The 21692-nt window shown below is 41.2% G+C and overlaps 1 protein-coding gene across 1 annotated transcript in view; it reads left to right on the top strand.

The window, feature by feature from the left end:
• The window catches only part of THEMIS (thymocyte selection associated), a 28076-nt gene extending 10184 nt beyond the window's left edge, over positions 1-17892 (top strand). Inside the window, exons 2-4 of the mRNA XM_052785820.1 lie at positions 5185-5343; positions 13359-13817; positions 16808-17892. Coding sequence (XP_052641780.1) covers positions 5185-5343; positions 13359-13817; positions 16808-17892 — 1703 coding nt within the window. The remainder of the gene's footprint in view (positions 1-5184; positions 5344-13358; positions 13818-16807) is intronic.
• Positions 17893-21692: the final 3800 nt, after the last annotated feature.

The raw sequence follows: 21692 nt of genomic DNA, 5'->3' as shown, positions 1-21692 counted from the left end.
CTAATTATTGTGGCTTTTAAAGGAAAAAGAATTCTTATTGTCCCTTTTGAAAACCATGCAGTTTCCCTCCCTCCCTTTTATCGCACAAATATTTGCTGCAAATGCCTAGATGACAAATCACACAGGTAACATTTTTCTTGTCTGAATTTAATCTTCATTGTACTATTCCAGGCAAATCACCAAGCAAGGGCTAAAATCAGGGCTAAGGCAATCTACTTGCAGACAAATATGTAATTACAATCAATACTGTATGTGCAATTGTCGTCCCCCCCCAAATGAATCTGTTCTTGTATGGCTGGCAGTTTCATTTCTTAATGATTTTTTTTTTTATCCTGGTGTCGTTAAAAATGAGGCTTCTGCAATCATGGTCTCAGTTTGTTAGCCATCCTCCTCCCAGATTCTCACCTTCATAGTCTTTCAACCTCTTGGTCTATTTCAAATGATCTGATAAAGGAGGAGGTAATTAAAATCCTGCAAGTTGCCCATGAAAATGGTCATCTAGGTAGACATCTACCTACATACATATATACACATCTATCTCTCTGTCGATCCACTCATGTATATAAGTTTTACTACTGATAAGCTGTTGAAGGTTGGTCTCTGACTTCCTTAATTGGATGGAAAATGTGGTGGCATACCTCTGTTACTCAGTCGTTATATGAGCAATTTATTGAACTTCTCTTCTGGGATGAAAGGTACCGTCCTATGGCCATGAGTCCTGGGATTCTTGAGCACTCTCCACTTCTACTCTGCTGAAAGTTTTCCTCTCTTCTAGAAGACTTAAAACATCCTTCCTAGCTGCCTAATACCCTTTCCCTTCTTGACAATGCCAAAAAATACATCTTTTCTTTCTTCCTCTTTTTTTATATCAAGAAGGGGTTCACTTTACTTGGTATTATTACAAAGCATTATCTTTGCCAGTAGATTATGTACCCATGTAATAGTTTATTTCTTTGATGGTAAGACAACCAGCTCTCTTGATTTTCTTTTTTTTTTTTATTTTAATTAAAATCATGACTTTTTTTTTAAGTTTTAATTTTCATCTCACTTTTTCTAAAACTAATGCTTTTAGATGAATGATCCATTTGTCTCCCACAACAATGTTATGTTTTGTTCTGACAAAAGTCCCTGAGAGTTAAGGTGCTGTGATAGCCCTGTGTGTCTATTCTGTGCATACTCTTTTGTGGCTTTCAGTCTGCATTTGTAATCCATCTTTTTTCTGAATGCATTATCTTGGCCCTTGATGTTTCAAACAGAGCCTGCAGCTCCATGTAATGCTTTTTGTAGACTCCAGCTTGAACTCCATATGCTTGTCTGCCTCAGGTACTTTCTCTCTTTTATGAGTGCGGATTTTCTTTTTTTGTGTATTTTACCCTTTTCTTGCAGTGTTTTAGATTCTCTGCCATCTTTACAGTGCCAGGCCGGCCACTGTTTACCTGTGTAGGTTCTTATCTGCATTTCTTATGTTTTGCAAATTTTGATTGCTTTGTCAAAGGCTAATTTTTGTGTCATCCAATCGTCTATTTTTGAGTGTTTGGCAGGGCTAGTCTCTTCTCATGGATATTACCAGATTGGATCTTCAGCCTTGGACCCGTCACTAACTGATGAGTGTTGTCTCTTTTTTGCAAGCGCCATTTGTACTTTTTATTTTGTGATGGAGGGCAGGACTTCTCAAACTCTATGTAGTATAATTTGCAGTTAAGCTATTGTGCCTGAGGAAAAGCAAACCTGATAAAAGTAGTAAGTCCTTCAGAACCAGCCATGATCAGAAACAGGGCCCTTCTCTGACTCCCCTCTTTATTTCCTGGTGGCACCACTCTGCTGCAGATATAGACTGAAGTAGTAGTTAGACCTTCTTCAATCACATCATTTTTTTCAGAGGTTCAGCCACTTAACTGCTCCATTCTTCCCCTCAGGGCAATTGCTTGGTTTGCTCTCCTCCAGCTACCATGTTATTTGGAGAGGAGCCACAGTCCGCAAGGCCACCCAACCTTCATGGCTGGGTGCCTGGGCTCATATGGAGCAGCACTGCCCGCTCGTGGGTGCACGGCAGGTCCCGGCTGCATCAAAGGGCACGCTTGCGAAGGCTGTCTAGCAGAGATGAAAGCAAATGTGCCCAAAGCCCATAATTAGTCAGTGTAGTTACTTTCATATGATGTTAAATGGTTTCTAGGGGTCTATTTTCAAGTGAGGTAATCTGGAGAAGCTGGATCTAAATCTGGACTGAAGAAAAAAAGCCTCTAGAAGCCACAAGCTCCCATTTTGAGTAGGTTTTCACAAATATTTGTTGAGAGGTGAGAATATTGGAATTCTTTGCTCATCTTTCCATGTTTCTATAATGCAGAGCTCACCACGCCAGGTCCTCTGGGATTCCCTTTATCTAATAATATCATGGTTGGTTGTGATCTGTACTGTGTCTGATGTGAGGGGTGAGGTGGTTCAGCACAAAAGGAATATTACCCTCTTCGTGGCAGCTCAATCTTTCTCTCCCTCTCACTCTAATATGAAATAAGTATTGCACACAGACTTTTCTGACTGTCATAAAATATCCTATGGAGCTCAGCTAAAGCAATGAGAGTTATGATAATTCCTCATGTGTTTATTAGAGCAGCAGCCAGCCTACCGACGGGAGCTGTAGCAATATCCAGTGGAGACATCTGAGTTAGTCAACGTTGAATTGCTCAGGGACTAAGGGAGAGCAAACAACTATGCACTTTTCATATCTTTACAATAAGAAAACCAGATTGTTCTCTTTTAGTTAAAGGGCAGCAGCTCCCTTGGTCTTCTGCTTAGTACCGGATAGGTTGAAAGGATGCATAAACAGCATGTTCTTTCACCTGACTGTGGCTGATATTTGTGTGGCATATAATCCAGAATGCCTCTGTGCTGATCATCATCCTGGTATGCAACAGAAAGGCAGTAGCCTGCTGGGGGAGTTTAAAGCCTAAGTACAACAGTTCCCTTGATCCTGTGTAGGATTCTCAGCAAGGGAAACCAGGCAATGTTGTTATATCCAGCCCACCAAAAGCATTCACCACATGATTTTTTAATTTTTTTTTTTTAACCTAGTTTCTTCTACATAGGGTTAAAAATGTACATCCATACCTGCCTTCCTCAGGGGAGCAGCTGGGGATTTCCTGCTGTCTATCTCAATTGTGAGAGCATTGCACAAGCAACAGACAGGGTTGCCTGGACGTGTCTTCACAACAGAGTACTTAACCAGTTGCTCAGTGTTACTCTCCTTCATCCTCCTGTCCTGACACGAACCCATTTTTCTGTGGTGCTCTACTGAGGCTTTGGGTTTAGGCTAAAACCAGAGCAACTTTTGCTCAGGTTGGTCTCCCAGTGACTTCCAGTGAGGCCAAGGGGGTAACCAAGTGCTTGTCACCTGCAAGTGCTGCAGCAGAGTTGATAAATATATCCCAGACTCAGTAAGAGATGCTTATTAGCCCAGGCTATGGTCGTGACTGGAATGATCTTGAGTGTGCATTAGGAAAATCACTTGGCTGACAGTTGCATTTCTGATATGACACCTGGCAAAAACAAACAAACAAACAAAAAGTTGTCGGGTTTTTTATCCCCACCAACTACAAGGAGATCTGTGGAGTAAAGAATGTTACTTTCTGTAGGAAGTGAGTTCTGCAGGCAATGGCAGTATTTCAGTACAGGCCATCTCAGTTTTTGATTGTTACTATATAGCCAGAGGTCAGATTTTAAGTAATCTCTCATTGCCTGAGACCATTCTTGTTACCTACGTTAAGAGGGGAAAAAAAAGACAAGACTTTAAACTGAACAAGATGCAAGAAAGGGCTATTAGAAGGATTGTGGGAAGGAAAAACTGTCTTCTCAGAGGAGATAAAAAGAACTTGTTTCTTCTAGATTTTTGTCAAAAATGTGACCAGAGAAGGGCAAAATTAACCTTGCAAGCCCTTTGGGGAAGGGAGAAATGGAAATGAGAAAAAAAGTATTTTAAGTAAAGTAGCAGAGCAATGTTAGTAGCAGAGCAAATGAATACACTCACCAATGCATTGGGAGTGGAAATGAGACTAAGGTTTCTCACCATGAGGGAAATGAAATTCTGAGATGGGATTCCAGAAAGGGTACTTCCACGTCACTTCAGGACAGAGCTTGGTAAGTTTTTGGAAGGAACTGCACAGCATGAGAAGAATGGAAGCTAGCATTAAAGTCAATGTTTCTGATGTTCTGTGTTCAATGCAATTCTATCTACAAATGGAACACCATGTGTTTACTGCACTGCCTTTATATATAGCTAATTGATCCCATGCCCCAAACCTTCTGCTAATCTCCTGCGGCAACCAGGAAGAATTTTCCTTCTTCTGCATAACTTGGCTTTTGTTTTGTTTTGTTTTGCTTTATTCTTCTCCCCCTGTCTCCACTTCTGAAACAGCAGCTATTGACCACAGCTGGAATGGCAAAGGGAGGGTTAGTTCTGGCAGGGCAAGCTGCAGTTCCAGGTTTTACTGTGGAAGCTCTGAAACACTTGGTTGGATTGCCTTGTTCGTGCTCTCAAACTTCTGAACATAACAGACAAAAAAGGAATTTTTGCTGCCAGGTCAGAATCAGTAGGCTCGTTTCAGCATGGGGTAGAGATTACCGCTGTTAATTTGCCAGTTTTCCAATTTCTTGTACCTTCTTCAGGTTTTCTGTTACCACAGAAAGCTCAAATGCTGGTTGCACTTTGATGTCTCCTGGCCTCTCCCTGGGCACCTTCTAGAGTTTATGGTTCTTTGTCTTCCGCTGTAGTCTGTTGTTTCCTATGGGATATGCTATGCCCCGTGCTCTGCAGAGGCATCTTTCCTGCCGAGGTTCCGCTGCCTGCTGACTTCAGGAGGCAGCTCCTGATGACCCAGGTGATCCTATGCTCCACCTTGTTTTGTTTTGGTCTAATAACTGGAAATGCAGGTTCTTCAGACCTTATTCTCCTTTACATGCACGTAAGAACAGTGTACACCTAGAGCTGATCTAGAGGTCACTGAAGTCACAAGATGGATTTTCTCGTGACACTAAGGAAGAAAATGAAAATTAGGTTAGTTATCACAGGATAAGTATTATTTCATGTAACTTATTTTAAGTATTTTCGCTTTCATTCAAAGAAGTAAAAACACTTGACAAAGTGAGAAAAAGCTGAATAATGTTTTTCTTTCCTTTTGTATTTCTTTTCAGGCTCCATCTATGAAATGTTTGGAAATGAATGCTGCCTGTCAACAGGAGAAGTCATTAAAGTTATTGGCTTCAAAATTAATAAGCTCATAGCAAGTATCTGTGAGAATAATGAAGTCAGCCGGTTTTCAGCCAAAGTGGAATTACCACTAAATTTTCCTGGTATAGTATTTCATGAATACATGTTTTTGAGGAATTTTAACCCTGAGTAATCACCTTTGTTCACTTCATTGATTTGCTGTCTTGATTGATATTTCTTTGAGGTTACAACTCAGCTGTCAAGGATAAAATTTTATCAGATGGCACAAGACACAATCAATTCATTTTTAAATTTCAACTCTTACAGTGCTTTTTCAAGCCTGGATAAACATTATTAATGTTATAATGTTTGGTAGTAATGCTTTCTATACTTGAGGTCACTCAGTGTAAGAATTTTTACAAAAAATCTTCTTTTCAGTTACTTATGACTTTGCCAAACTTTGTCAGAGCTGAAATCTTCCTTGCTGTGTGCTCAGACTATAATTTATTTGCTATTACTATATTTTTGTTTTATTATTTTGGATATAAAATATTTTGAATACTTTGTTTTGTTTTGTTTTTATTTTAAGGATTTATTTTAATTCCAGTGGCCAAAGTGGTTGCTCCATGCCTGGAAACAGGATTAGAGGAAAATGGATGTGGTTTTCTGCTTAAAAAACACTTCAACTGTTCTATAGAGAAGTCCCAAAATATTCATATTTTGCAAGATGGACTTGAATTTTGGCGTGTGGTACTGACTTGTTATTTGAAACGTATCTTCCTCTGTTCATGTGGCCTTGTTAGGGAGAGCTGGCCAAGACTTCATCACATGTCATATTAATCCATTTTTCAATTCTGCTCTCATCAATTCCTCCACTATTAGGGCCCAGCTGTGTTAAATAGGGAAGTGACTGGAGTGCAGAGGGAGAAGTGCTGGACTGTGAGTATCCGTGTGTGGGAAGTGGAGGAGGCAAGCTGGGTTAGGAAACTGATGGAAAAAGATTGGACCTTGGAGCAGGGCAGAAGGATGAAGGCTTGATGTGCAAAGATCAGGGACTGGAGATGGCAGTGGAGGTGGTTACCATCATCAGAGGAGGTCTGCACCCACACAGACATATATATGTAGGGCATTTCCTACGCTAGGAGTCTTGCAGGCAGCAGAGGTAATGGGAGCCCCTTGGGGAGACGAGATAGACAAGCAGGCTGGAAAACAGCACAAGGAGACCAGTGGAATGTGGGAGGGAGCCTGTGTATGTCTGGGAGAGAAAGTAACTGGACACCTGCAGGTAGGAAATACAGGGACAGAGCACACACAGGACACAGCAGCCCCTGAGAGCCTGAGATCACACCCAGGACTCACTTTGGCCAACAGTCTAGCTAATGCACTGAAAGAGACTACAGTTCTGTAGAGAAAAAAACGAATGTAAACATTTAATTAACACTGTATTGTACTGGAAGCACATGGGAGGTTAAACTGATGCTGCACAGGGAAACATAATATAAGCGTTTTCTAGTGTTTGAGTGCTTGACTTAGTAAGCTTATTGATGTTCTTCTAACGTATTGCTGAGCATGTGAGAATGTGTGCACATGCATATAAATGGTTTAGATTATGCCAGTGCCCAAACTGGTATGTGCTTTTTCTGCAGAGGGAGACAAAACACACTTCTTGAAGCAAATAAATTGTAAAAGTACATGGGAATGTAATGTTTCATCTGAATTCCACAGGAAAATGTCTTCTGCCATGCCTTCATTTTCCATCTCCAAAATACAGATTTCTCTCTGAAATAGTCTTATATATAATTTTCCTTTCCCCAGTAGATCCTCAATGTATTTTCATGTTTTTCTTACTCAGTGAAGCAGAACAATTTGTACGACTACTTATTAAAAGACTTTTTTGGAATGCCATTTTCAAGCACTAGCAGGGCCCAAATGTAGTGATCAAAGACATTTTAATTATCTGTGGCTATCTAGAGATATTGAAGTACTGCTCTACTGTGAACTCTCAAGATATTTAGTATTTTTCTTGAAATCCAAGCTTCTTTGCTATTATTAAAATTTCTTCTATCTCTAAAGTGTGTATACATATAGGAAGTCGTATTCTAAATCTTGATTGGCAGATAGGTTTGAACATTTGAATCCTAAAATATCCAACTCAACTGAGTGATAAAAGTAATCCTACATTTATTAATGTTGACTCTCCTGATATTTAGAACAGAGTGACTTGTGATTTCAAATGCTTGAACCTAGTGATTCTGGGTTTGTTTGCATTCAAGTGATCAATTTTACAACTTGGCATTTGGATGCTGTTGCCCTATTGAGCACATTTTCAAATTTGGTCTAATCACTACAATTTGCATGCATACTTATGAAGTCTCCCAACCAGTGTTCTAGAAGACTGGGTTATTTCACTGGAAAAATAAATTCAGAGTTCATTTTGCTGAAATTTATCATTATTATCCTCCACATGATGGGTATTACTGAACAGCAGCACTGAAGAGGGGCATAATGACACTTCTTATTAGCCCAACAGGGAGCACCGCTCTCTTGTTTCTCTCTGTATATGTACTCTTATGCATTCAAGAGTTTTTTGGGTAAGATGTAAATTAGTCATTTCTCTAATTTAGTTCTTAGCTGAAGAATGATTCTGCTTTACAAAGTCAAGATGTCCCAGTCTTTGCTTTTTCTTGACCTTTTTCCTTTTCACTTTATTACATACACATGCTAAGCTCTGAATGAAACATTGTATTAGAGCATTGCTGGCTTGCCCCCATCTCCAGAACAAAGCACAGAACCTAATTGGAGATGATTTTTTTCACACTGCCATTGACTTACCTAAATAAAAATATCTGCAGGTCTCTAGGAGTCTGGCACTGTGTTTACCTTTTATGTACAGTGCTTTCTTGCCAGTGTTGATGCGAAGAAATCTTTTGCTTTGATGTTATTTTCCATTTCCTCTGTTGTGAGTTATCATTTGCATGTGATGGGCTCATGTATCCTTTCACCGTGTGCATGCTGGCATAAATAAGCAACGCTTCTAACTCTGGGGATAGCGTCTCTCTGAGCGAAGAACTGGGCTCATTGGCTTTAAACAAATCTTACTCTTTGTCTTTCTGAATGTATTTGCTGTCTACAGAATTCCTTTTTTCTGCTCTGGCAAATCAGATCCTTGATAAAGGCCTAATCTGCCCTTTGCATTAGAGAAACCACTGCAACCACAAGTTCACTATCTGTGTTATTTCATTTTATCCTCATCCTAATTTGTTCTTTTTCATGCCTCAGAGGGCCAGGCTATTCTTTCTATGCTCATACACTGGGTAAAAAATGAAGTCTGCTGTTACTCTAGACACTTCAATGGCTACATCTAACAGCATTTTGAACTCCAATTTTCACTACTAACAAATTAGCAGAGACTGGTAATTTGCACAACACCTGAACTGCATGCCCGCACAAATGATTTCATTGTGTTGTGTTACATTCCTTCTTCTGCAGAAATATTGCTGGGCTGTCCTGTTCTCCGGAGGTCCCTGGCAGTTGCTGCTGCTCATTCCTACGTGGACTGACAAACACATAGCTGAGCACAACTGTCCCTTTGAGCTCTCAGCCTCTGTGAGCCACAAGACAGGAGACTTGTCTGTGGCCACGCAGCATGTGTGGAAGGACAGGAGTTAGGCATTAGAAGGCTCATCTCGATAGGAGATGATGGAGAGATAGGAGAGATGGTCTTTGGGGCAGGATGGGGAGAGGAGGATGCTGGACCAGAGGAGGTAGCACAGTGAGTGGTGGAGGTGAGGGAAAGAGGAATAGCAATCAAGTCAGCTCCAGAGAAGTTGGGAACTGAGCTCTTACCAGTCTTCTGCATTACCTTGGGGAACAGAAACTGCTAGTCTGGGACAGAAGGTCTTTCTGCTATTTTTTTTCTTACCTTGAAGGCTACTTCCTGCTCTACTAGGTGAGCCTAACTACTGGTTTTCTCAGAAAAAAAACTTCCACAGAAGCAGGGAAGAGAGGAAAAAGAGAGAATAAAAAGGATACTCCTTTCCTTCAGGACTCTAATTAAGACTGAAAATGGGAAGTCTATAAAGCTACAGGGAAGTACACTTTATCACTCTATAACCAGTAAAAGAGAGCTGCATATACTGTTCTGTAAAAAGGTGGTAAAAAAATCGCTCTATCAAAACATGCTTTCCTACAGGACTAAACGGGTGATCCTTGGGCTATGTTTTCTCTCCCATACCAGTGAAAATAATTTTTTCAGATTCCCAAACCCTCTCTCTCTACCAATGTGTACATCAGTGCCTAAAACTTTTCTTGAAAATGGTGGGCTGAATAGATTTGGGGCTTACTAATTATCATATTATAGCTAGGCAGGCACTTCACCTAGTGAAATGCTACTAGCTGCGGAGTGTTCATGGAGTGTGATGATGGTTATACATTCCTGTAGTTATTATATATGTGTAGTTATTCTTGTCTCTAGTTGTAATTTTCCCCAAAACTATTGGGGTCTCTGCCTGTAATTTTCCCCAAAACTATTGGCCATCAGTGCACTTTGGTTGTAGACCAGATTACATTTAGAAAGTAGGTCTACAGGAGCAATAATGCCAGCTGTCAGTAAACCAGCTAGACTTTTTTCCAGGTTTGCTATTTCCATCTGTCTTTCACCCCGGAAGTCTACCAAGCTCTCTTAGGCAAGTTTAAGTGAATTTGAGTCAGTCATTTTATGATTTACGAAAAAAGTCCAAAAATATTTTTGTTTGAACTCAAAACGTCGAAACTTCAGCATCTCAACTTACCATATGTCTCCTACTCCGGAGATTTCCTTGCTGTCTTAGGTTTAGAAAACATTTGGGTTTGTAATTTGATTCATAATTATTTTAATAAGATTCTGAATGGTTTCACATAACAGTGTTTGGGTTTTGTGTTGGGTTTTTTTTTTTTTAAATATATATTGTAGCAAGGAGAGCATTTATGAGAAGATACCATGGCAGATTATGGCACTTAGGAACCTCAGTGGCTTTCATCCATCATACCAAAATAACTTTTTATATATTCACCTCTTTTCTATATGGAGAGAAACATATGGATCTTTACATACTCATAAGCATAAACAGGTCACTATTAGGTGCCTCTATTTCATGGGTCTCATCAATACAGAAGCTAAGGGTGCAAGCCACATGGATCTTTAGTTGTCTTTGCAAGCTTTCTGTTACTAAAATTAAGAAAACTAACAGAACAGAAGGTGAAGATTTTTCGGCTCCCAACCCTGACAAAGTCAGTCTGCTTGAGCCCAACGGGATAATCAGTTGTCTAGTTTTGTATGAGATCTGGTAATTATGCTTCCATATGAAACCTGCTTTCCAACCCAGGATGCTCATCAGTTTGTTGCTGAAATAGCTGGCTTCCAAATAGCTATGTAGTCCCAGCAAAATTAGTAGAGCCTGAGTCTACTGTCAAACTCATAGAGGAGAAGAATGTTTCTCATACCTGTACATAGCCCAATATTTTCAATTGGGAATGTTTTTTTTAACATAGTTTTATTCCTTTGTAATGCAATTCTGGAGGTTTTCTAAGGGCAATGCATGTGCTCCTGTATCACAGATGGGAAAACATAGTTATTGCCTTTGGGACACATCATATGTACTTTGAATACACTTTTTAATGAAGAACATTCCTATTTGCTTTCTCCCAGCACTGCCAGGAGACAATGCCCATCTTGTGCTTGCAAAGCGTGACACTGGAACACTGTTTGGGGGATGCTGTCTTTTCCAGACTTTTGGTTTGTCATACGTGCCTTGTCACTGCGATATTTTCTAAATGCTGGTGAACCAGTTTGTCTTGATTTACACTGACAGCTCCAGTAGTGATTAGGAATGAGGTAGCTAACTTGCTTATTAATGATTGTGTTTAAAACGGCTGTGAGAAACAGTAAAAATACCAGCAAGAAATAAAAGTGTGTTGAAGTTGTACTTTGTATTTGTGCAGTTACATTCATGGATGCGGCTTCCTTGCAGCCCAGAAAAAGGTCTGAAGGCTTTCCTGCAGTCCTGCAGTGAGGACATATATGTAGAGGATGTATTTGCACAAGGGTACTAATTTCACACAGGAAAAGCTAACTGTCATACAGACTACTGTGAAGGCACAGAATCGCAGAAAGCAGTTGCATAGGCACAACTAGTGACTATCTCTGCAGTAGATCAAAAAAGCTATTACTGTTTAGGCTGCTGACAAGCCTTCAGAGCTGTTAGTTGCCACAGATCCTAATGGTCGCATGGGATACCTAGAACCAAACATGCCCAATCTGGCAATAAACTCAGTTAAAAGCTACTCAACAGACAGAATCTTAATAACATCTCCTTTAACAAGAAGGGTGCTAAAGCTACGAAGTGAAAATAGCAGGTTTTGTTACAGTGAAACAAGAATCATACCAAATCTGTAGCAAAAAAAAAATGGCTGTTGTGGTGGAGGGAATGGTTTGATATATCCTTTTTAAAGAATATAATCTTAAGGAGTCTCTGCCTCCATGCAGGCCACTCAGTTGTGTTGATTGTGGTCAGTAGGTGAAACTCAGTAAGGAAAAAAGTGTGGGAGAAAATAAGCAATTTGGAGGTTATTTTTAACTGAAGCAATCCTCTGATCTAATTTGTTAAACAATCCCACTATCAGAGGAGGTCTAAAGAAGGGCATGAGCATCTTCCCAACAGGAACTGTGTTCTGGCAGCATCCCACCTTGCTGAGACCCAGGTATCTGCTGGGGCATCCTACCGTTTTCTCACACTCTGGTCCCCACAAGAAGGGAGTCATAGCCAGCGTGGACCCAGTTCCCACACTAGGCAACTGGGGGCAGGTGGATGGGACACTTAAACCTTGTAGACATGGCAGAAACCACTCATGAGATGTGGAGCTGCCATGAAAGAGCCTTTAGTAGTGCCAAGCAGCAATCCTTGAGTCCCCATCCCATGCTCCATAACTGCCAAGGTGGGAGTATTCCTTTACCACAAAGATACGATGCCCTTTTTGTGGTCCAGAGGAGGCAAAAGTGTGGAGCAGCAGAGGCCATAGGGTTCCTGCTAGTTGGCTTGGGGGGAAGGAAGGAGCAAAGCACTGCATCTCCCAGGGAGCTTGGCTGCTTTGTTGCTGTAGCTGTAGCTACCAGTTAATTTGTGTGGGTCTCCTGGCTTGCAAACTTGGCCTAGCAATAACCTCTACGTTCAGTTATATTCGCTTGGAGGAGAGCTTTAGTCGATGCCAGTCCCAGTAAGCTGCAATGTAATTCCACGAGGCAGCATTCACACTGCCATGTCTGGGGAAGGAGACAGCTGAATCATACAGTTCAGCTAAAGCCTACTGTTTAGTCCTCTAAACCATCCACTTCATCTTCCTCTATAAAAACAGTCATGCAAATATAGAAATGCATATATTTTTCTTGCAATGTGGACTCTTAATGAGACAGCTCCAAGGGGCATGATTAACATGAAATAATAATGTCCCTAGGGGATAGGGAAGCTCAGATGCAGCTTCTGCCTCACAGTACTTTCAGCACTTTAATTGCCTTGTCATGGGCACAGTGCTGCAACACCCAAACTTTGGATTACTCCATCTGGTGGTCTGCGCTATCAGCTATGCTAAAATCAACTTCCTTTGCTCATTCTTATCTGTGGGCACTACTTTTTCATTTGTGATGTGTCTTTAAACATACTTGGTCTAGGAATCCCCAGTCTGTGTGTGGAAGAATACATAGTACAATGTTTAGCCAGAAACTTTATCCTGCATTTCACTGGTCACATTAGTGTTGCCCTTCCTCATACCACGTCTGAATTTTTTTTCTCAAAGGTTGGTTTCCTGAGAAGACAGATAAGAATTTAAGATAATTTTTCTTTTTTCTGTAGCAAAGAAAATAACTTTTTTCTCTTTTTACCATGGACGTAAAAATGTTGGATGTCAGAAACTACCTGCAGAGTAGAAAGGGCTAATTCCAGCTACCTATGATTTGTATCATGTATTTGATATTATCTTTATAGAGTCACATTTCTAGCAAGCAAACTGTCAGCTATGAATTGTTTGATGTGCTTTGCTCACCATTTTTATTGCATTCACAGTCTAAAATTTGGCATGGCTTCCTTCATATATTTCCCTTTTTATAATAAAGGTTTTCTGTTCTTAGGTCTGTATAAGGTTGTGGCAGATAAAACTCCATATGTCAGCATTGAAGAAATTACAAGAAAAGTCTCTATTGGGCCAACAAGATTTGGCCATCCATGTTTCTACAGCCCTGAGGATATAAAATTGGCAAACATCACTATCAAACATGGTGAGCAGATCACCTTCAACTCAGTGGAAGAGGTCAATGGAACGATGGCTGTGAACTGTGGCGTGGTCAGAAATAACCAGTCTCATTCCTTTACGTTGCCCTTTTCACAAGAAGGAAAATTCTATGAGTGTGAAGATGACCAGATATACACCCTAAAAGAGATTGCAGAATGGAAAATCCCTAAGTGCAGAAACCGGATTGTCAAACTTTCCAATACTTTACATACGTGGGACTCCTCTAATCCACTCCCTGAGAATTTTGATGGCTGCTTGATTCTGACGCCTGTCTATGAAGTGCAGGCAGTAATGAAATGTAAGTAGGAATCAAAGCCAATGTCCTGTTCATCTTGGTATAGCAAAGTACCCTTAAATACACAAAATTTGCTTAAAATAGGCAGAAAGGATTCAGTTTGGTCAAGAATTCCTGACCCATATTTGCCATTAATGCTAGTTTCAAGATGAAGAAAGATAAAAATAATACTGTCTTTTTTATTCCTCTATCTGCTGCTAATTCAGATAGTTACCTTACATTTCTTTCTGTTGCCATTTTTTTGATCACCACAATTAAATCATTGTTTCAAAGAAAATATATTGCATAATGAAAAAGTGGAGCTTAGGAATTCTGTTCGGTTCTCAGATTCTCTTTCTTTGTGTTTCAGACTTTGGCCATGAAGAAGCCACTTGATCATTTATGGCTATAGCTAGGAGGTAGAAAAAAAGTATAGACCTACATGTTGTAACACACTCAACTACCATTTATTTTTCAGAAAGAGGATGCTGCAGGAAGTAAAACCATATTATTTTACTCTATTGCAGAAACAAATATCAATAGAATGTAAACAGAAAAGACTCACGGACAATTTCTGAAACCTCTAGGTTTGAGGAAACAGGAAGGTATTAGAAAACCCAATATCCTTAAAAGCTGTACTTTGTGTTACAAGTTTTTATTAAAAAAATAAAAATTATTTTGTCCATGGCACATTATCACTGTTCTAGTTGTTCCACCAAAACATTGAAACTGCTGGGTTCTGTTCTTACCTATGTCTTTATCTGTGCCTTACTTCAAACGTGTTAGTGAAATTAGTCACAGGAATAAAATTACAAGGTGTGCAAGGGTATAAGCACACAGTGAAATTCTCCTGAGTTATGGTGACTTGAATAGCCGAGCTGCAGTAATGACCTATGTGTGCATGCATAGCGTACCCTCTCTGAACTGAGATACCTACCTAAGCAAAAAAACAGCTTAAGCTAAAATGTTTGACCTTGCTTGAGGACAGCCCAGGCAGTAGATGGAAACTTGCTGCAATTCTAGTTGTTGATGTACCTATCCCATTAAAGTTTGCAGGATAGGAGCTTAGCTTTTGGGAAGGTTTTGCTGCCTGTGGCGTTTACTAGAAGCAAATCAGTCAGCTCTATAGAAATGAAATCCTAGCAGAAGTATGTTATTCATGAGGATATTAAGCAAGAAATCTTTTCATAATTGAGCTTTCTCTGATGAATGATGTAAGTAAATGCATAAAAGAGAAAGAAAGAAAAGTGGGCAGAGACTGTTAGCACAATACACTATAGTTGCTAAGTGCTTATCATGAGACATTCAGCTGTGCTTGCTACATAATTTAATGTGTGAGTTTGGAAAGTGTATCTTCACAAGATAAAATACTTCATTTTCTACAACTCTAGCTAGATTCAGGAATCTAGCCCACCTCCTAAAGCTGGATTCACTTAGGTGTATTCCTATACCCACTTAGATATATGTGCACAATCAATAAGAATTTAATGTTTCTAAAAAGCTTTCTGAAGATTCAGAAATGTTTGGTATTCACTTGTCTTCCAATCGGGTATTCCAGGGAGAGTTGTATTTGTTGATTTTATTTCATGGCCATTTATGTTTCATAGTGTGTTCAACATTTAAGAAGCATTAAATATGTCCTCAATAACTATTTAATACAAACTTGAAAAGTAGGCTTCATGGTACATGATGAACTACTTACTTTCTTGTGGACCATGAAAAATGGATTTTCACCATTTTTAGAAGAACTATAAATAGATACAAGATAAAGTATGAGAAATACTATCTACAATTCAATAAAAAAGATTCCTGATAAGAGGGATAGCAGATTACATTTTCACAGGCTGTGGGCAGGAATCCTCAATACTTCTCATTCTTAATAATGAACAAATTATGTGTGTGGAACTCCCCTAAACACTCATAGGAAACTTCCATTTTCACTAGTCATTCCTCCTTCATTGACTTTCCCTTGTGGTGCTTAGGATGTTTGTCACCTGAAGGTGTCAATGTGACAAAAGCAGAGTTGGAATAAACAGATCCTGAATCAATGTCATAAAACTCTGTCATATAAAATACAACTGACACCAACCTTTATGTATAAAATACTGGTATGTCCTGCTACAAGGAAATGTGAATCCAGGATATACTATCCTTGTGTGCAGGTCTATGCAGAATAAGTCTTACTGAAGAGAGTCATTAAATATTTGCTTGTTAAATTTTACTGCCCTGGTCAGTGATCTGTGGTGTCACTGATCCGGAGCCAAATTCTTAAACAAGCCTTAATTGCATAGTCAGCTTTGTGCTTGGAAGTTTTACATCCAAAATTTTGTCAGTTCAGTTGTGATAAAAGAGTTGTTGTTCCCTGTCAGACTGTTAAATGCAATGGCTCCATTCTGATAGTGAGTAAAACCAGATGACAAAGAAAAAGATGCAAGAATTCCACATTATAAGAGAAATTTCATTCATTAACAATAAGCTTAGAGATGTTTGCATTATTCTTATAAATATCAAAACATCTTATTTCTCCTAGGCTGTGGGAGAAACATGTGTTAATGGGTTCAAATGCTATTTATTTATTTATTTATTTATTAAAAATGTTCCCCCAGCCATGCCTTTGGAGAAACCATAAGTTACTATGAATTAAAACATAGAAATACATCTTGTACTCAAGAAAAAGTTTGATAAGACAAACAGCTGATTAAACTTGGAGGTGCTGTGAGAAAGATAGTGAACTAGATTCCCTTTCCTTTTTCTTAAACTTTTGTTCACTTGCACACCTTATTCTCATCTCCTCTTGTTTCTCTCTTCCTTTGTGAGGTCTCCTGCATATCTGATAGCCATATATCTCAAATTAAAACAGTTAGACTTTGACTGGTGCTATTAATTGTGCATGTTAACATATGGAGGTGCACACCTCAGAGGAAGTACTTTTAGCATCTGGCCAACAGGACATGTATATTTTATTCCAATGTCAGTTTGAAAACAAAAATCAATATATTTCATTTTCTTTTCAGTTCGAAAGGACATAGTTCATATCCTCTCAGATCTAGATGTCGAAGTCAAGGATATAACAGACTGTTATGATATTAGCTCTTTCCTTCAGCCACTGTCTTTAGAAGATGTATTTGAGAGAACAAGCAAGGAATTTCCCATGGTTGCTGAGATAATGGAAGGGCCTTCAGGAAGCCAAAAACCCTATAGCTTATTGTATACAGGAAAAGAGATCATCATCTACAAAAAGTACCAGGCAACACGAGTCCTAGCCTCTGAGATCAGAAGTGATTCCCCTAAAAGACATTTTTTAATCCCTGTGAGCTACAAAGGAAAGTTCAAGAGACGACCTCGGGAGTTTCCAACTGCCTATGACTTAGAGATAGCAAGAAGTGAAAAGGAACAACTTCATGTTGTAGCAACTAAAGCCTTTGATTCCCCTCATAAAGAGCTTTTCTCTGTTTCGGTTGGAGATCAATTTCTAGTTCAGCAATGCCAGACTAGTGAAGTTCTGTATGAGGGAAGAAAGAAACTCATAGACGTTTTAGCTTGTGAACAAATACTAAGTGATACATATAAGAAAGTGCTCCTCCCTATGTATATGGAAGGTGGCTTTGTGGAAGTGATTCATGACAAGAAACGGTACCAGCTTTCTGAGATTTGCAAAGAATTCCGTTTGCCTTTTAATGTCAAAGTGTCCGTGAGGGACCTTTCCATTGAGGAAGATGTCTTGGCTGCCGTGCCTGGTCTGCAGTTTGAAGAAGAAATCACAGACTCCTATTTGCTGATCAGTAGTGCCAGCAGTCCAGTGGAGAGCTGGGAGATTCCTGTGTATCGCTTAAACATGTCGGTCCATTTGCTCAGCAAAAATGGCCAGACAGTTGTACCACCTGTGACTAAGACAACAGTGGAAGAGATCAGCGAAGAGCAATACTATATGGTGCGAAGATATGAAAACCAAACCCTTCATCCACCACCAAGGCCTCCCAAAAAGCCAACACTTGCACCAAAACCTGTTTTTGCAGTACCTAAGCAAGATGTGTCTGATGTACTACAGGCTCCAAAGGTAAGGTATCACACCTTGTCTTTGAGTCTCTTACAATCATAGGTCATGTTCTGTTGGTTTACAGTCTCCATTTCTCTGGTGTATCCTTACGGCACGTACACAGATGGCTCTCAGTTCCCTGTAATAGGCAAATTAGCCATTATAGACAGCAATGGCTAAAATCTCCAGTGTGTGTTAATTGATCCATGAAAAACAACGGAACCACGCTGACTCACAGCAGAAAGCTTGGCCGTATAATTTTGCATGGATAATCCTTTACTGCACCAATGCAAAAGATTTGCAGTGGCTGTATTTAAATATTTATTAAGGGGAAGCATATGTTTTCATGATGTAAAGATAATTTTGCTCAGCTGGAAATGGCAGGATTAAATTCACAGAAAGTCAGGTTGTATAGATATTTTTGACTGCATTTTTTTGCACTTACCCAAGTGGCAGATAGATTTGGAATAAAAAGGGCAGTCATTTTAGAATAGCGCTTGATGTTAAGAAAGAAGTGCCCCTTCTAGGACAATTTTCTTCCTGGTTAACCTAAGGCAATGCATCTGTTCATTAATTTTTGTGTTTGGTCTGGCTGAGATGGAGTTAATTTTCTTCACAGCAGCCTGTAAGACATTGTGTTTTTGATCTGTGACTAAAAGGGAGTTGATAACACAACAGTGTTTTGGCTATTGCACAGCAGTGCACCCACAGTGTCAAGGCCTTCTTTTTTTCCCAGGCTGCCCCCCCGCCCCCAGCAAGTAGGCTGGTGGTCAGCAAGAGGTTGGGAGGGGAAACAGCTGGGACAGCTGACCCCAGCTGACCAAAGGGATATTCCATAACATATAATGCCACGCTCAGCAATAAAAACTGAGGGGGTGGTTGGTCTGGGAAGGTAGCCATAGCTCAGAGACTGGCTGGCTGTCAGGCTGCTTGTGGGAGGTGGTGAGTGACTGCCTTTGCATCACTGGGCTTTTTCCCTCTTTCCTTCATTTATTAAACTGTCTTTATCTCAACTCACGAGTTTTCTTGCTTTTGCTCTTACTATTCTCTCTCCTGATGAGAACATCATCCTGATTCAGGGGGGAGTGAGCGAGCACTTGGGTGGGTGCTTAGCTGCCGGCTGGGGTCAACCCACCACCATTTTCTTGCATATATTGAAAGAATCAAAGGCAGGCACCTTGATGGATTTTAATGAGAGAGACTGTCCAGGAGGTACTTTACTTATGTTGAAGTTGCCTTCATGTGCAAATACAAATTCCATACAGGGGAAGAAGGAAAAACATTGGAAATACTTTCAGGTCTCTGCACTGTGATTGTGCTGCACTTTAGATGCAACGTAACTCATGGAATTGTATTTTGGGGTGTTCGGGGAAAGTTAATTTTTTGTGTTGCTATCAAATTAAGGTCCAATTGTAGCCACCCTGGAAGGGGAGCCTTTGTGGGTACCTCTCCTTACCTGCTGGAAGTGTTCCTCCCCTCAGTGCCAATTCCAAGACCACATGCATATCCACAGCTCCACATAGGTCCTGGGAGATGGTTACAACAGCCCATAGGAGAAGTCCATGGGTAAGGTGGGTTCCTCAGATAAGGGTAATACAGGAAAAAGCTGCATCATTTTCTTCTGTCTTTACTTGTACTACAGAAACTTCTTTTCTGCCAATTTGTACAGCAAACCTTGTAGCAGCTTAAATAAGCCATCCTGTTAGGCTAGGGAGGATACACAAGAAACTGTTCCCTGGAGCTAACAGACAAGTCGTCAGGCCGGTACTGGCCTGGGGTAGAGAACTGGGGAAGAATTCCCTAAGGTGTGTTTCTGGTAGACCTGTACCCTTGTCAGGAGGACTCAGACCTCCTGCAGTTACTAATGGCTGAGTGTGGAGAGCAACAGGTAGATGCTGAGTCTAAACTAGACTTGTGCAGAAGATAATATTTTCCTGAAATGAGAAGAGAGTGATAAGGGCAGGAGAGGGATGAGCTGAGGTTCCTTTGCACATTCATGAGTGAGAGCGACCTTAGACTGCAGCTGTCCAGGCAAAGAAGCACATTTAAGCAGACTGTTCCAGAAGACCTTTTTTTTGTCACATGCCTGTTATAACAAATGTTATGGGTTTGTGTGGTGCAGGTTTTTTTGGTGTCAGGGGAAGGGCCGCAGGGACGGCGCCTGTGAGAAGCTTCTAGAAGCTCCCCCGGCTCCAAGTCGGACCCGCCTCTGGCCCAGGCCGACCCAATTGGTGACGGCGGTTGCGCCTCTGGGAGAACAGATTTAAGAAGGGGAACCCACAGTGAGTAGGGGGATTGGAATGTGAGAGGAACCCGTCTGCAGATACCGAGGTCAGTGAGGAAGGAGGGGGAGGAGGGGCGCCTGAGGAGGTGGAAGTCCCTGCAGCCCGTGGTCAGACGGCAGGCTGTCCCCCTGCAGCCCGTGGAGGTGAACGGTGGAGCGGAGGCCCCCCAAGATGGCCGTGACTCCCTGGGAAAGCCCACGCTGGAGCAGTTGGTGACTGAAGATCGGCCCGCGGAAAGGACCCACGCCAGGGAAGTTTGTGAGGAACCGCAGCCCGTGGAAAGGACTCACATTGGAGAAGTTCATGAAGGACTGTCTCCCGTGGGAGGACCCCATGGTGGAGCAGGGGACGAGTGAGTTGTCCTCCCCCTGAGGAGGAAGGAGCGGCAGAGACAAGGTGTGGGGAGCTGACCCCAACCCCCATCCCCTGTTCCCCTGTGCCGCCGGGCGGAGGAGGTGGAGAGAACCGGGAGTGGAATTGAGGCAGGAAGAAGGGACGGGTGGGGGGAAAGTATTCTAAGGTTTGGGTTTACTTCCTAATATCCTTGTTTTGTTTTGATTTGTAGTAACTTAAATTGATTTTGTTTCTTCCCCAAGTTGAGCCTGTCTTTTGCCTGTGACCACAAGTGGTGAGTGGTCCCTCCTTGTCCTTATCTCGACCCATGAGTCTGCCTTTATATTTTCTCCCCATCCCACCATGGCTGGGGGGTGGGGGTGGGTGGGGAGTGAGCGAGCGAGCGGCTGCGTGGTGCTTTGTTACCAGCTGGGCTTAAACCACGACAACAAATAATAAACCGCAATCGGAATGCTTAGAGTTACGCAGATTTGTAAATCTCCTTCCCTGGAAAGGTGAAACAAATAGAGATCCCTTATTCATAAGATTAAACATCCTGAGCTGTAACGTAATAGATTTAAAGTCACACAGAATGCATTATCTTTTCTATCCCGAGCACCATGAATCCTCTGAGAGGACATGGATGGTAGCAGATAGGCTCTGCCTTGGCCTCTCTGCCAGCTGTAGCAATAGGGGAGACTGCATTTTCTTCTACATATATCAGGGATGCCTGAGGGTTCAGAAAGTTGGAAATTGTGCCAAACTGATAAATGGCCCTCTTTGCATATTTTGTGGGTATGCATAGACTTATTTGCATAAATAACAGACGAACATCCTAATGAGCTGAACTTAAGCCTGACAAGGTGGCAGCCTGGAATAAGCTTTAGTGCTGCATGAATTGCCATGCTGCTCCTGCAGGCAGCTCCCTGCCTGATGTTTAGGGAGCTCTGGCTGCTTGCTGGAGGGTGGTGAATGGCTTCCTTGCCCACCAGTTGGGAAGGTCTGCTTGTGCTTGGTGCTGCAGGATTAAATGCTGCTGCTGCATGAGTCCACAGAGGACTAAGATCCGGCTGTTTTATGCCAATACCTGAGGATGCTCTGCAAGGGTGGGTCACCTCTAGCTACAGCTTGCTTTGATCGCCTCTTAGCTCACAGCAAGGCTGTGAGGGCAGAGGGGCTCCAGCTGTCTCTGCCTGCTGTTCTCTGACCTTGGTAAGGGAACACTCGGGCCAGGAGCAGGACTGT

This window comes from Harpia harpyja, chromosome 4, assembly GCF_026419915.1.
Source record: "Harpia harpyja isolate bHarHar1 chromosome 4, bHarHar1 primary haplotype, whole genome shotgun sequence".
NCBI classification, from domain to species: Eukaryota; Metazoa; Chordata; class Aves; order Accipitriformes; family Accipitridae; genus Harpia; species Harpia harpyja.
Note: the sequence above shows the minus strand (reverse complement) of the source record. Positions and strands in the feature narration are given on the sequence as shown.